Here is a 16,488-nt window from a genome sequence, read left to right on the forward strand (position 1 = left end):
CTTAGAAAATAACGAGAACGAAGGAAAGCAAATATACAAACAAGCGTTACACAATTTCAATAACAATCAGTTTATAACTTTACTTTACCACTGTATTACCACTATAATTAAACACAACCTCACTGTGTAAGTGATATAATTTTACTTGTGGCAATGTTTTCTGGGTTGAAATCCGTACTTATCATCTTATCTTATCGGTAGGTCATACACCCCCGTCGTTGAAAAAAAATACCAAACTTTTTAAATTTGTCCGTTCATGCATGCGCAATTGGCGCTCCATACTTAAAACATAAGAATTTCAAAATTCAAAATTTATTTTTGTAAAATGTTGAATGTTACGGGTTATTTGAAATATGAAATATAAATAAATGTTGACGACTTTATAATATTGATCTAAGCCTATGGAAGCTTCGTATTTATGTCATACTCGACTCATCCGTCGTATAGCCTATGGCGGCTATGAATATGATATGATCGAGCGGGTCACTTGGTTGAGTTCAAAATGTTTTTATTTCTAATTATACAGTACCACACAGTAGGCCTAGTGTACTAGTTACTGTAATTAAATGTATTTTTTAATTCAAAATACTTATACTAGGCCTAAGTAGTAGATAAATGATTTTCTTGACTCCGGCTGTCACTCTGACTACTAGGTCCTAGGCCTAGACTTAAATGAGTGCTTCCGTCGTCGCAACAGTGTGCAGCGGCGACGAGCCATGACTGGAGGGCATTCGTAGATTAGGCATAGGAAACGTGGTGTACGTAGCCTAAGCGTAGAGCACATCCTACGAATTCTCCACGTGTTGTAAACGTAGTCTACCTGTAGAGATGTTGCAGTAATTATTATCTGTACTGTATCATATTAATTAATTGATTGGATTATGTGAACAAATAATAAAATATTAAATTAACTTAAAAAACTCTTTTTAAAAGTGAAAACCTTTTTCAAAATTGCAAAGTTCGCGCAATGTATTATTGTTTCTAGCTCCATTGTTATAGTAAAAGGCGGTGGCTTTATGTGACCTAGTGCAATATAATGAGATGTTTAATGTTCTCAGGTTGTGAGGAAGGGAAGAGAATGTATTAATGTGTAATTATAAATTCAAAGGCAAATTACTGAAAAATGACAATGCTGTGGGTATCAGTGGCTGGATCTCAATGGAGAAGCAAAATAAAATAAGCAAGCTAAATCACAACGATAAAGTAAAACATCCAGAAAAATAAACAGAGCTTTGGGCAACACTAGCCCTTCTTCAGTGCAGTTAATGTGTGTTAGTTAATGTGTAATTATAATTTAAATATTGAAAGATCATAATGCACATTTACGGAAGAACGGACAAAAAGCAACTAATAGACCGCGCTTAAAACAAAAACTCGTAACACGAAAGATTCGGTAAGCTTGGTGGAGGAGGGGAGGTTGGAAGATGCGGGGATGGTTGACAAATCACAGTGCATGATACGGTGTTCATATTCAATCCGATGGAATTGTATGAAATGTACTTAGGCCTTATAGTTGCAAGGATCCGATTATATTATATATTATAATTTTATAACGGTAACAAAATCGCCATCTGATGTTGAAATATTTATTTGGAAATAACAAACAATACAGAGAAGAACACATGAATACTTTATAGATTCGTATACAATATTCTTTTAATAAATTTAATCAAAAGTATTTACATTTCATTTATTTCAATTCAAAAGACAATTATTATTATTATTTTTAAATTCTATGTCAAATAACAATATGACAAACCCTTTCTGCATTAGGCCTATTCGTTTTTTGTGTCGCCTAATGGCATCGATGGATTGCATGCATCTTTTCCAAGCATCCCCCTGCAACCCATAAGGAATCGGCGCGATCTTAAAGGTATACTGCTTCACTTTGGCCATTCTTGCTGGATCGAGTTTACCTGATGTATTACACCACTCTCGTTCTTCTTCTGTGAAGAAATAGTCCACCAGCCATTAGTTTTGTAATTAGAGCATGTGGTATTTCGTCTTGTTCTTGTGGTGGTAGTTGTGCTGGTGGTGGTAGTTGTGCTGGTGGTGGTAGTTGTGCCGTTGGTGGTATTTTTTGTTGCTGTGGCATTTGTATTGGCTGTTGTATTAGTTGGGTTGTGGTGGTATTACATGTGGTGACCTTATGCATTCAAGTGTTGCCAGGCGCTGGTGGAAAGAGCGCAATTGTTGCTTTTGCCTTTCAATAGTGCTCTCTTGCACCTCCACCTTCTCTTCTAACTTTCGCAATTTTCACCGTAAATCATCAAGGCCCACGTCAGATTGATGATCATGCTCATCTACTGCTCTGAGAGGTTCTTTGCCCGTTGCATTGACAGCGTTTTCTACGAGTTCGGCTAGGATCCCGTCGGCTTCATCGAGGTCTACATCAAAAATGTCGTACTGAAAGTCAACATCATCTTCCACCATTGAGCGCGCCGCAGGCTGAACTTCAGTCACATGTAGTATACGAGACGCCTAAAGTAAATGAATAATAACACAATCGAAACAATTTATTTAGGTAAAAAATTATTCAAATAATGCTATTGTATATTATTGCACGTCGTTACGAATCGCACAAAATTAAATTAAATTGTTTTAGTGTAGGGCTCACTTAAGTAGGCTATCATTATGCAGTATGTTAGTCACTGGAGTTAAGTCGCGTACAATACATGGGTCCTAACTTACCAGTATCTCTACGGAGAGAGGTTTTTGGTTTTTGGTCCATTGGTTTCTGGAGATCTTCTCTGTGCTGCTGCAAGTTTTTGGGGCACAGCAGCGTCTTCGACTGGAACATCTGCCTCCGCAGCCTCTTCTATGTCGTCCTCTCCTGCTTCTTGTGAATCGGATACGATATGTTCATATCTTACTCTTAATCCTATGGTTGACGCGATCTGAAAAACAAAGAAACGCAAATTAAAAACGGATACCTGACGCTATTTAGGATTAGCTCAAACACTTTAAGTAATGATACATGTTTAGCGGAATCATAGGCCTAGATATTTAAATAATATATAGGCATATATATATATTTTATACATGCTAAATATATTTAAAATGGAGGACACTTTTTTAACAATTAAAATTATTATCAGTCATATTCTGTCCAAAAATAAAATACGTAGGCATATACGTATCCCAAAATAAAAGAAGTTTACTAGCCTATAACTTTAAACTTGACTTGACGACGAATAACAGCTTGAATAACCTTCCGAAGATGACTGATGTGCTTAGTACAAAGTTTAGCCGTCATAATCTCCGTCCAGAAAGTTTTTATACCTTCGATCAGCTGTTCTTTTGTGTTCGGCTTGTGAGTGTTTTGGAGATACTTCTTTAGCTGATGCCATACCAATTCAATTGGGTTGAGGTCAGGACTTTCCGCTGGCGTCTTACACCAGTTGATGTATTTTGCAGTCATGAATTCTTTGGTTACCTTTGCAGTGTGTTTAGGATCATTGTCCTGCATAAAGCGGGAGCCGTTAGTGAAGTTTTGCTGTACGTATGGCAGCAAAGTTGAATTCAGTATAGCGTCTACGTAAAACTCGGTACGCATGATACCATCGAATATTACTATGGTTTTTAATTTTGGCTGTTCGTCTATTTTGTGAAAGGAGATACGACCATGGTGATCCAATTCGATAGTGCTTTTGTCTGTAAAAATCACATCTTTAAACTGTTCATTGCTTCTAATGCAACGAAGCGCAGATTCGTATCGGTGAACTTTGTTTGGCTCTCTGATTAGCTGACAGTACCTACTTCCATTGCATCGCCATCCAAGTTTTCGTCGTGTTTTCTTAATGCAATCTATACTAAGATTGACATTAGTTCGCTCTTGAATGATTTGCTTTAACTTTCTAGCCGTCAATTCGTCATTAGCCGATGATATTGAGGTGTTCGGCAGTAACTATCTTTGGTCGGCCAGAACGTGGAAGGTCATATCTCGAGATTTCTTTAGTATTCTATACAGTGCTTCGATGTATAGAAATACCCTCCATCTTAAATATGTTTATTATTTTAGAAATGCTAAAACCAATAGCGTTATAGTGGACTATTCGTGCACGGACGTGATTTGGTGTTCGAGACATTTTGTGATATGAGACCTCGGTATAATTTATACTGATGTTTCAGACAAATTTTGACATTTGATTGGACATTCATTTGTTTCTTTTTGCCAATCAGTGATAATTTATGCAAATAAATACCCTGGATTGACATTCAACACACAAACAAAAATGAGGTGATGTTTTTACAAATTCTCGAGCATTTGATTCGACAATCTTTGCCGCTATTTAATAATTACACATAAAAAATAAGCACAAAAATACATTTAATGAACAAACAAAAAATTGATATACCTTCGTATGTATTGCTTTTTTTAAATTATTCATGAATAAAGCTTCTCATTGGTTAAGTCCGTACTTACACGGAAGAAAATAGAGCATTTGAATAGGCAATATATGACCGGGAAATTTGTAGATTATTTTACCCTATTTGCCAATCGATCAATATTTCACTTCAATGTCTTGACCTTGATTGAATAATTGATAAACTCCAACTGGAGTATCACTTAATGTGTGAGTAGAGGTTGAGGAGGGGAGAGCTACGGTAATCATAGATTAGTTTGGAGAAGGTTTTAGTGATAGTGATTGAAGTTGTAGAGAACGGGAGAGCATTCCAGTCTCTGACTGTGTTAGGGAAGAAAGAGCTCTGGAATCGGTTGGTCTTAGCCACTGGAACGTGGTTCCTTGTACATCTTGCTGAGTTTGGTCGTTTACTGTATTCTATATGATCTTCAAGCTTCAGGTAAATCTTTTGATGGACAATTTTGTGCAGCATCTATTTACTTGTTGTCTGCGCTGAAGTGGTTGGAGGTTGATTTTGTTTAGCATAGCAGAAACAGAAGATTCTCTACTGTAATTGTTTGTGATAGATCTGGATGCGCGTCTTTGGACAGCTTCAACTTTTTTGATGTTGCACTTTGTGTGAGGGTCCCACACTGAGCTACAATATTCAACATGGGGACGGACAATGCTTTTGTATGCTTGGATCTTGACATTCCGTGGCGCATTGCCCAGATTTCGACGGACAAAGCCCAGCATGCCATTGGCTTAATTGTTAACTGCCCTGTCTGCATGAGGGTTCCACTTCATGTCAGTAGATAAGGTAAAACTCCTAGTTTATGTTGATGAAGAGCCTGTAGAGTGTGCCCAGAAAACCGGTAGGAGTATTCCAGGACATTTTTCCGTGGTGCTAAAATGTAGCATACTGCATTTATCAGGCTTAAAGGACATAAGCCACTTCTTTTCCCGCGTCTCGAGATGCTTTAGATTATTGTAATTCTTAATATTATGATTTATTATGATTTATATTAATGTTATCATTGTTTGTGTTCCTATTTTGTTAGAGTTCACTGCTATTTGATATAACCTGGTTTTTTTTATAACTAATCAATTGCATAGTGTCAATAAACAGATATTTTTAAATTAAATTCTCAGAAATGCTCAAATGTTGTCTTTTACAGTCTAAATCAGTGTTCTATATTCAATAATGTAAAATCATTAATTCATAATCATTTGCTCAAAATAAATTTCAACTGTTGTCAAAATTCAAATCAGCTTAACAATCTTCATATATTTTGTTATCTTATTTTCAAACTTGTTGGTCATATACAAAATCATTTCCTTTTCTCCAACTATATATTTTCTCAAGTTTCAAATTGCTTTCTTTTGTATTTAAATGCATACCAGTCTTTTAAAAAAGGTTCAGATTGACGCTGTCTAAATACAGATACTCGCTGAATGACTGAGCCTAAAATCAACCTTATACTTCCTTCCTGTGAAAAATGGCCTTAATTAGTGGGACAGATGCCCAAGCAAGTCCTCCTCCTCTCTTATTAACCAAACTAAATTATCTTGCTTCCATGCCTCATAGTTTTTCTTTTTCATCGTTGCTCTGATGGGCTTAGCATGTCAGGTGTTTTGATGATAAATGACAGGAGGATCTTGCTTCGAGTGGCAAGAGTTCTATAGTGTTTTATAGGCTGTCTAATTTCTCTTGATTATGGATTCATTTATTCAAATTCTAAGGTAAACATGGTTGCAAATCACAATCACTATACTTTTCATCATCACTGTTCATCCATATCAGTATCCGGTTCAAAGTCAGGATTAGAATCTGAAACTTCAGAATCACTTTCCAAGCTTTTTGGAAATAAGCTCAATGATGCATTGGTTGACAGCATTGGTTTTTGCTTGTCTTTTTAGTGCTGGATTTACTGTACTTCATTCATTCATTTTGATTAGAGGATGTTCTAAATAAATTGATAATGAAAGTATAAATTAGCAAAGTATCTAAATCCAACTAATAGTTTTCATTAATGGACTTCATATGACAAGGTATGGCAATACAGTGTTCTGCTAAAGAAATGCTATGTACATTGCTTTGTGGGGTGGGGTCCTGACATTAGTATTACTATTTTAGCATGGGTATATGAGAGCACAATAACTCCACCTTATAATCATTGGGTAGCCATAATAGTGGTAAAAAAATTCTGGTTCCAAATAAAAAACTGGAAAATTATTACTTTTATGTTGAACCAAAAAATACATCACAATTGGTATAAACAAATAATTGGTATAATGGCGTTTTGTTGACATACTGTCAACTTCTTCAAACTACTGTTTGGAATGGTCTGTACAGTCTTGGAGAACACTTTAACTCAAATCATCCACAAGAACATAAATTAAGCGTGGTTAACACAATAGTCACAGACACAATTGTAAGTGAAAAAGGAGCTGAAACATATTAGAAAAGCCTTGGAAAGCTGTAACTATCCTAAAGAACGGTGGACAGAGTTTTGAATAAAGAAAAATAAAAACGTTAGAAAACTAACCTGAACAAATTCAAGGTAAACAAACAGATAGGATGATAGCACATATTGGCATCCCTTACATTTATCGAATCTCAGATAAGATTCGACAGTCATTGAATAAGAGAATACAAAAAGAAAAAGGACGTAACTTTTTCAACTAAATAATGAGGACAAGGGCGAATAGAAATTCATCATCCCAAGTATTAAACAAATCAGCTATAATGGATCATGCAATAAGAAATGACCATGTACCAAATTGGAAAGTTAAGGTTATCGAAAAGGAATCACAGATAGAAAGAAGGAAGATTAAAGAAGCCATATGCATACGGAAAAGATAACACAATATCAAGACTTTGGAGGAATAAAAGAAAAACGAAAACGTTAGAAAAGAAACCTGAACAAATTCAAGGTAAACAAACAGATAGGATGATAGCACACATTGGCACCCCATACATTTATCAAAATTCATCAATTACATAAATCAGCTAAAACGGATCATGCAATAAAAAATGACTATGTACCAAATTGGAAAGTTAAGGTTATCGAAAAGGAATCACAGATAGAAAGAAGCAAGATTAAAAAAGCCATATGCATACGGAAAAGATAACACAATATAAAGACTTTGGAGGAATAAAAGAAAAACGAAAACATTAGAAAAGAAACCTGAACAAATTAAAGATAAACAAACAGATAGGATGATAGCACACATTGGCATCCCATACATTTATCGAATCTCAGAAAAGATTCGACGGTCATGAATAGGAGAATACAAAAAGAAAAAGGACGTCACTAAACACAACTAAATAGTGAGAACAAGGGCGAATAGAAATTCATTATCCTATTACACAAATCAGCTATAATGGATCATGCAATAAGAAATGACCATGTACCAAATTGGAAAGTAAAGGTTATCGAAAAGGAATCGCAGATAGAAAGAAGAAAGATTAAAGAAGCCATATGCATACGGAAAAGATAACACAATATCAATAGAGACTTTGTAGGATGTGATCTTCCACATGTGTATGATAGTCTACTTGAAGCAGGAGGAGGGGGGGGGGGGAGGCAGGCGAAAACGCTCAATCGTCAACAGCAGGGCGACTGATGGCGCGCTACACAGCATCTCAAAGACTGTACATACCATTCCAAACAGTAGTTTGAAGAAGTTGACAGTATGTCAACAAAACGTCATTATACCAATTATTTGTTTATACCAATTGTGTATATATTTTTTTGGTTCAACATAAAAGTTATATTTTTCTAGCAAAAATTGTGTTGTCACCAACATATACTGTACTTATAATAATAATACCATTAATCGCATGAACATGAGCATACTATAAATTATTACAAAATTGTTTTTTTTTATTCATTCTGGTTTATTGAAACAAAGACATGGCAGTACAAAACTGAATTGCGTCCAGTAACATTAACATAAAATATATACCAAAAACGAGCAAAATTTACAAAAACATCCAAAATAAAAAAAAAAACATAAATGCATTAAAAAAATAAAGAATATTCCATCACAAATTTACAAACTGCGAGCAAAATTATTAATCATCCGTATACCATTAATCGCATGAACATGAGCCTACTGTAAATTATTTTAAAATTTTAAATAACAGAGCACTATTTTTTTGATTACTTTTCTGCAAATCAGAGCATAGAAAGAAGATAATATAATATTAAACAATGAAAAGCACCAACAAATAATGTAATTTAATATATTTTTTAACACCTTTGAACATTTACTGAAGTATTATCATGTCTAACTAATTATTAAATCAACTACAATGTTATAAAACTTTTGAAAATGTAATGAAAGAGATATCTGAATTAACATATCAAAGTGATAATGCTGTTTTTTCTTGACGATGTTAAAGTTGTAAAAAAAAAAAAAAAAAAAAAGAATATAAATATTATTACTCAACTATCTTTAAAAACTTAATAACTATACAAGTTAAAATAAACCATTTCTCAATAAAAAAAATATAATAAATATACTTATTACAGTATTTCACTAAACTAATAAAATAATACTTGTTGGGCCTACTATTTAAGATGCCATTTGCTTAAGTCGAGGTTGAGGGAGTTTGTAAAGGATATCTTCATTTGTAAAGGATGCTGTGTCCTCTGAGTCTGGTATAAATTTCTTGTTGTCTGCATCCACAAGGCCTGTAATTTTTCGCAGGTTCATTAATTATCACTAGCGCATTCTCTTTACTGTTGGATGCATTTCTGACAATGTATATAGGATGTTATTTAAACTTTGACCCTTGGCTTGTGCTATTTAATTAGTTGTTTTAAATTTTATTCATTGGACTTGATAATGACCTCATGATTGAGTCGAAACGTCGTTGTTTTTTAAGCGTTATTTTTATATTATGTATTTACAATAAACGTACCCTCATTCGTATATAGGATGTAAAGTGATTTGTTTTTAGTCCAATTAGCAGATTCTATTTCATCTTGCTGTTGATTGATATGGTTATATTCTGTGAGAAATCCATTAAAGCAAGACAAAAGCCAATGCTGACTGGTAGATTTCATAGGAATCATAGATTTGAGTGACATTGGATTTTTTCTGAGCCTGTATCCGTCTTTCACCATTTTGCATGTTTGTTTATACTAAAAGTCGTATTCTTTCCCACTGATGGTACTTGACCAATGCATCGTCTAACATTGCCTTCCCACTGATGGTACTTGACCAATGCATCGTCTAACATTGCCTTCCCACTGATGGTACTTGACCAATGCATCGTCTAACATTGCCTTCCCACTGATGGTACTTGACCAATGCATTGTCTAACATTGCCTTCCCACTGATGGTACTTGACCAATGCATCGTCTAACATTGCCTCGAACATTACAGCATACTTTTTCCACAAGCATCACATTCTCGGTGGACACACTTCACACTAGGAATCTTATTGTAAGGACAGATGGATTCATTAGAGGTATCAAACAGTAATTTGTTGTTTAGTTGCAATATTTAAAGCTTGGACCTGCTGTTCCAGATTGTAACATCTTGTGCACACACACACTCTTCTGCATACCTAATTTAATACCTCCTTTTCATATATTTGTCAATTGCATTCTTATGAATACTACCGTAAACTGGGGTAACTTTGGCAGGTTTTTACATTATAATGGCAATGTCTCCACCAAAACAACTGCATTTTTTTTTCTTCCTACCATATTATATACACGCGAGGGTTACTGTTGCCACTGATGTCGGAGAAAATTAAAAATCTACATACAATTCTTCCCTGGGGGGCCATACAGGTGCTGCCAAAGTTACCCGATGTTTGGGATATATTTTCAATGAAATTATATAAATGTTGAGAATAAAATAGACAAACATACGCTGAATTGTATTGGCAAGCAAATATCAACTTTAATAGCACCTACAGAAGTTAAAAGCAGTCTGAAATCATACAAAAAAATCATATTTATACAGTATTACAGGTATTGTATAGTAATACACAATCATATTCGCTACAATCCCATTAGTCACATTCATCGCAACTAAATTCAGGCTTATATTCACCACCATTGCATTGTCCACAAACCCACTTTAAACAATAGACACATTGTAACCATTCTGTTCCACTATATGTGTCATAGTCTATGTGACAGGTAGCACATTTATTTTCGTCATAAACTTCTGTAATGGTCTGTTCAGTACCGGGCTCATTACCAACACGGCTCGTTGATGGGCAGTTTTCTTTTTGTATCTGGACACCTGGCCTGATTTTTTTACCACGTTTTCGTTTTGGAGCCTTGTCCTGCCCACGGTTCTCCATCAGAAGCTCAACAAGGGATGCATCCAAATCTCGACCAATTTCGTCATGGTCCCGTTCTTCCGCACCAGGTAGGTTCTTTAAAACTTCCTGGGGATTGAAAGGGTACAGTCCTGCTTCACGAAATCCACCCTTCAGGTTTGAGGCCACATTTTCCTTTACTTTATTCCAAAGTCTATTCAGAAGGGTGGGAAATACTTCCTTTGGAATAGTACCCTGGCGACGAGAAGTCTTCCTCCAGTTGTCCAGGATATTCCTCCAAACCACTTTCATTGGTCGGAATACCGCAACATCAAGTGGTTGTGTCAGGTGAGTGGAATTAGGCGGCAAAGCAGTGAAATAAACATTATTCTCCTTGGCAGCAGTGACCACTTCCGGTGAGAAGTGCGATGCCAAATTGTCGCCAATTAATAGCTTTGGCCCTTCCATATCTGCTATATGGACGATGAAGACCTCAAAAAACCACCGATGAAAGGTGGCCATATCGAACCATCCACTTTTGGTGGCATCATACTTGGTACCGTCAGGACCATCCTTAGTCCAATTTTCATAATAGTTCAAAGCTTTATATACCACAAATGGGGGCAACAATTCCCCAGAAGCGCTCCCACACACCATGATTGAGGTTGCCACTTTCGAGTGCTCCTTAACTCTTTCAACTCTTCTCGTTCCACGTGGTACAATCAACTTCTTGGATCCGGGGTCATCTGTCACATTGGTTTCATCATATTTGAATATGTGTGCTGGGTCAACTGTACTTAAAATGTCACTAAGGTTGTCAAAATACTCTTGCACATCAGTTCTACTAACTCTTGCACGGGCTCGCTTTATATTACCGGCAGCCCTTAAACTCATTTTGTTTCTTGTAGCAAAGGAACGAATAAATTCGTCTCCGGCAATATTGTTCTTGAATACCTTGACCTCTCTCCCTTGGTTGTTCAAATATGTCTGAATAATAATTTTCATATCGTGAGGGGTTAATGGGTATCCCCATTTTGCCACCTCTGAGAGCGTTTGCACAAGAATCTTCTCCTCTGCTTCACTCAGAACTGTAGGTCGTCCTACATCTTTCTTATGCTTGTGGTCCAGCTTGTTCTGTAGAGTGGACCTAGTAATGCCGAAAGTTCGGCTGGCTGCAGCTTGGGACATTCCATTTTGGACTGCATCTACTGCTTGTTTTAAATCATCATCACTGAACGATTTATACTTCCTCTTTCCATTTCCTCTCTTGTAATTACGAACCATGGTGGAACTGCAATATAAATTGAAACCGTTTATTATCAAACACTTTTAAATTGTTGGTGGGGGGGATACAGTAATTACATGAAAGCTAACTTGATAATTATCTGTATGCCTTCATATATGTACTGTGAGGTGATGGATGATGAAGTACATTTGAAAAAAAACCAAAACCATGTCTACTATTTAAATTTACATTGATATTACCTACCCCAACAAAACTTTTTTTCATTTTACTTCCGGGTTTTACTTCCGGGTTTTAGGCCTTTAAATTAATGGTGGCTTATCTTTTTATTATTTTTATTTTTTTAGGCTTATTAATTTTGTAAATTATTTGTATACACTTTGGTGGGTATTCAGAACCATAAATTAGGCTAAATATTCTCTCCTATCTGGTCTAGCCTAGGCTAGCGAGAGTTGACTAGGCCTAGGAGTGTAAGACCCACAGAGAGGCCAGGTAGGCCTAGGCCTAGGCCTAGTTGGGAAATTCAGGTAGTTGATGCCTCATGTGTATGTCGTGGGGTGTCACGAAAGCTCAGACCACGAAAGCTCAGACCCCCTAAGACCTAAGATCACGAAAGCTAAGACCCAACACCTAAGATTACAAATACTAAGATATACTACAGCTTAAAAACAATACTTGTTTATCCATACATAATTTTAAACACAGTAGGTTTCATTTATTACCATAAATATAATTTAATACTACCGCAAAACATAGATAAACTCACATTATTTTCGCCCGTTGAGTAAATGTATATTTTTTCTTTACAACAAACAAACTTGACGGGTTGTTTGTTGGTATATATTTACTCCATTGTGTTGCTTCAGAGGATGTTTTTCTTACGCACCTGCCTTTCTTGTATTTTGACTCCAAATTTGTTGACTAACTTTATCCTGAACACCACACTTTAAAATTAGGACTTATAAGTACTTTCAGAAGGAGAAACACATAATAACAAATAAATAAATCCTTTAAATTGATGATTTTACAGATGTGTTTCTTTGTATACTGTAATGACAATGTAACTCCTCGAGCTCCCCATGCTATGTTTTTGTTTCTATGGAGCGCCAAAAGAGCAACAATAATAGTACAAGTATAAAAACAGAAAAAAAACGAAACAAAAAAACTTATCATGATTTTTAAATTAAAATTTATTTGCCAGTATTTATTTCTTCGTACTTGCATGATTATACTATTATCATTACAATTTTAATTTTACATTGTTCCATCCACACTGTAGATGGACTCCACAGAGTTTTCAGCCCTCTATATAATTTTTGCTCTTTTGACGTTCCATAGAAACAAAAACATTGAACATGGCCCATGGGGTAGGCCTACTGTACTGTAGGCTAGTCATTTTGTGTGCGAGAAAAACGTCTGTAAAATCATCAATTTAAAAATGTATTTGTTACTTTTTATGTGATTCTTTTTCATGAAAGTGCCAATTCTAAGGTGTGGTATTCAGAATAAATGTTGGGAGTTAAAATACAAGGCAGGTGCGAAAGATAAATATTTGTAATCTTAGGTGTTGGGTCTTAGCTTTCGTGATCTTAGGTCTTAGGGGGTCTGAGCTTTCGTGGTCTGAGCTTTCGTGACACCCGTATGTCGTGGCCTAGGCCTAGCTACATTGCTAGATGCTTAGAAGCTTAAACATGTTTTTAAAACATAATTACACTATATTCTTTGGTAATCACACACTTAATATGTTCTTTAACTCATGTATAGCTGACTTACCGTTCAAGGTCAAGCAAAATTGCTATAACAAAGGCACAAATTTTGTGAATTATTTTGATTTTTCTAAAGTTACGGTTTGGCGAAAAATGTTCGATCGGTAAAGACTTTTGCACACGATTTTCTTTACATTAGACACAACTAGAGGGCGTTATCATAAGACCTGTCTTCGATTCTTTTTTTCTTTTATTTATTCGAATTTTTTTTTAATGACCCCTAAAATTAGGACACGCCCCTAAAGCCTTTTCTATATTTTTCTAAAACCTATCAATTTTTTTTTAAGGTCAAGCATGATATAATCAAATTAGTTATTTCTTAACAAGTTAATACCAACCATTCGCCAATCAATTGAATAGAAAGATTCCGAACGAGCCGACAAAGTTTGCATGTGCGACCTGCCAAAGTTACCCCTGCATGCCAATGTTACCTCAGTTTACGGTATGTCTTTGACTTCAAAAAATATCATTTATGAAAGGTTTTCTATTTTATTAGGTAGGACATCTTTTATTTATTATGGACCATATTTATGGAATACTATGCCTTTTAATCTTAAATTGTCAAATACTTTAGCTTCTTTTTAAAAAAAATATAAACAATTATTAATTCATAGTTATGCACTTTAGTTTTTTTTTTCCTCTTCTTTTTATTATACTTTTATTTTTCATTGCTTATTTCAGTCATTACTATTTTTACATGTATATATTTGTTTTATTTTTAGGTTCAGACCAAATTGGGTTAATACAATCTCCATACACATTTTTTTATCATTTATAAATGTATGTATGTATGTATTGTTATATTTTGTGTGAAATAAAATCTGAAACTGAAAGACATCTAATGTTTTATCATCTTATAGAATGTAAAAGACTTGAAAACTTTTTCTTTACTTTTTACTGATGTACATAGAAGATTTTCTGTTAGACATTACCCTTGAGTTGTCTTTCAGAAACTTGTCTATTACCCTTTTTTTCTACGTTTTGGTGTGCTGTCATTTATAATCCTATTTACATGATTTATTAACTCTGCATAAATGTTGGTGGAACTTGTATGTTGATTTTCCTGTGCTGCTATTTGTAGAGGTTGGATTCTGCATCTATGTAGATGTTGTTGATGCTGGAATTTGGTTTTTCTGTGCTTTCTTTTTGCAACTTTCTTTTCTTTATTTCTTTGGACTTTTTGTTCTTCTATCTTTGCTTTCTTTCTTGCAATGTCTTTTCTTTATGGATACTTTCTAGTTTCCATTGGTTTTGATTTTTTTACTCTTCATCCATATTTTTATTTGCCGTTCTTTGTGCATCAACTTAAGCGTTTTCTGTGTGTACATACAGTAATGTTCTCGTTTTAAATGCACCGTTTTGAAAGGGGTATTCTCTGCGATCATTTTACTAAACACTTTGAAAAAGGTCTTATTGAAAAGTAGTTTTAAAGAATTCCGACATTTATTAAATTGTGAAACATTATTTAGAAAACATCATCTAATATTTCAAATAAATAAAACATATTTAATTAACAAATGTAAAATCAACCATGCATATACAAGACAGTATATTATATTGTTTTATTTAGTAGGACTATTTTAAATGTTTTGCATAAAAATCAACATCAATAGTAGCACTTTATTGATTTGCATTAAGCATTTGACACTCTGAATCATAATGTTGCATGAATTATGTTATGGTCTATAATTAAACACTTAAAAAAACCACTGAGAAAAATACATAAAGATAATTATTAATATGGAGATAAAAATGAAAAATGCTTTTAATATTAGATAAACCAAGGCAATCTAACAACAGGACACTGAGCTCACCTTGTCAAGTAGTAATATTTACATATTCTCCGCGGGAAGCAGCCACAGATAAACCATTTGATCTCGGTATCCTGGTTACCATGAAGGAAATATATATATTCCTCCATAACTAATAATATTTATGGCAACCTTTCTGTATTTATAACAGTTGGGTTTTCTTGCAAGACGGGAGACCACTTTCTTTAGGTACTGCAGCCCACATACTCTTACGTATCTCTTCAAGCGTTTGTGTCACTGTGATGAGGATATCTACTGGAATGTTGAGATACGACATGGAGCGAATTTTGTCAGTTTTTCTTTGGATTTTGTCCGACAGTTTAATGTCATTAATACTTCAGGAGGAGAGATAATTTCTCTGACATTTGAGTCACCTATATCTATGTTGTCTTCAATTTCTGGAATGCTGCCACACTCTTCATCCAGCGTAAACAGTGGATGATTCCGGTAGTACTCTGGTAGATTTTCCCATGTACTTTCCGTGTGTAACAGCACAATTGCAAGGAGGTGTTTGCATGGCCAGTGTGTATGCATCCAATCGTAACACTGACACGACGGCATATCATGATTACCAAGACTTACAATATAATCTGCAGTAGATGAAGTGAAGCTGGGTACTTTGAAGGAACCATTTTCGGTTTCACTTATGGCAGCCTGCATCTCATCTTTAACTGGCAACCGTTTTCGACAGTGATCAACAAGTTGTTTTGGTCGATTCTTTAGAAAGTTTGGTAGAATTGAGCTGTATTGTCTATACTCAGATGACGCCATGATGTACCTACAGGGTTATAAGAAATGTCTTACAATTTATATTCGTATTATTGTTATAGTGCTATTACATTATTTTTATGATACCACTTCATTTGCTAGGAATATATAGACCTACATTTACCTTCGGTGCATTTCCGGCAAAAAATGTTTGATCACCGTCTGTGACATTCCAGTAAGTGAATGTATGTAAGACTAGAGTACGGCTCTGCCTTTCGATGCCATTATTAGTATTGATTGCTAATCGATTGAGACACAAGTA

General features: G+C 35.0%; 1 protein-coding gene across 1 annotated transcript; it reads right to left on the bottom strand.

The window, feature by feature from the left end:
* Positions 1-10,383: 10,383 nt before the first annotated feature.
* On the bottom strand, positions 10,384-13,813 carry LOC140057713 (jerky protein homolog-like). Its single transcript, XM_072103433.1, has 2 exons — positions 13,655-13,813; positions 10,384-11,929 (listed from the first exon to the last, which is right to left on the bottom strand). The coding sequence occupies exon 2, from the start codon at positions 11,920-11,922 to the stop codon at positions 10,384-10,386; it is 1,539 nt and encodes a 512-aa protein (XP_071959534.1). The 5' UTR covers positions 11,923-11,929; positions 13,655-13,813.
* Positions 13,814-16,488: the final 2,675 nt, after the last annotated feature.

The sequence above is a fragment of the Antedon mediterranea genome, chromosome 8, assembly GCF_964355755.1.
Source record: "Antedon mediterranea chromosome 8, ecAntMedi1.1, whole genome shotgun sequence".
In the NCBI taxonomy this organism is placed as follows: Eukaryota; Metazoa; Echinodermata; class Crinoidea; order Comatulida; family Antedonidae; genus Antedon; species Antedon mediterranea.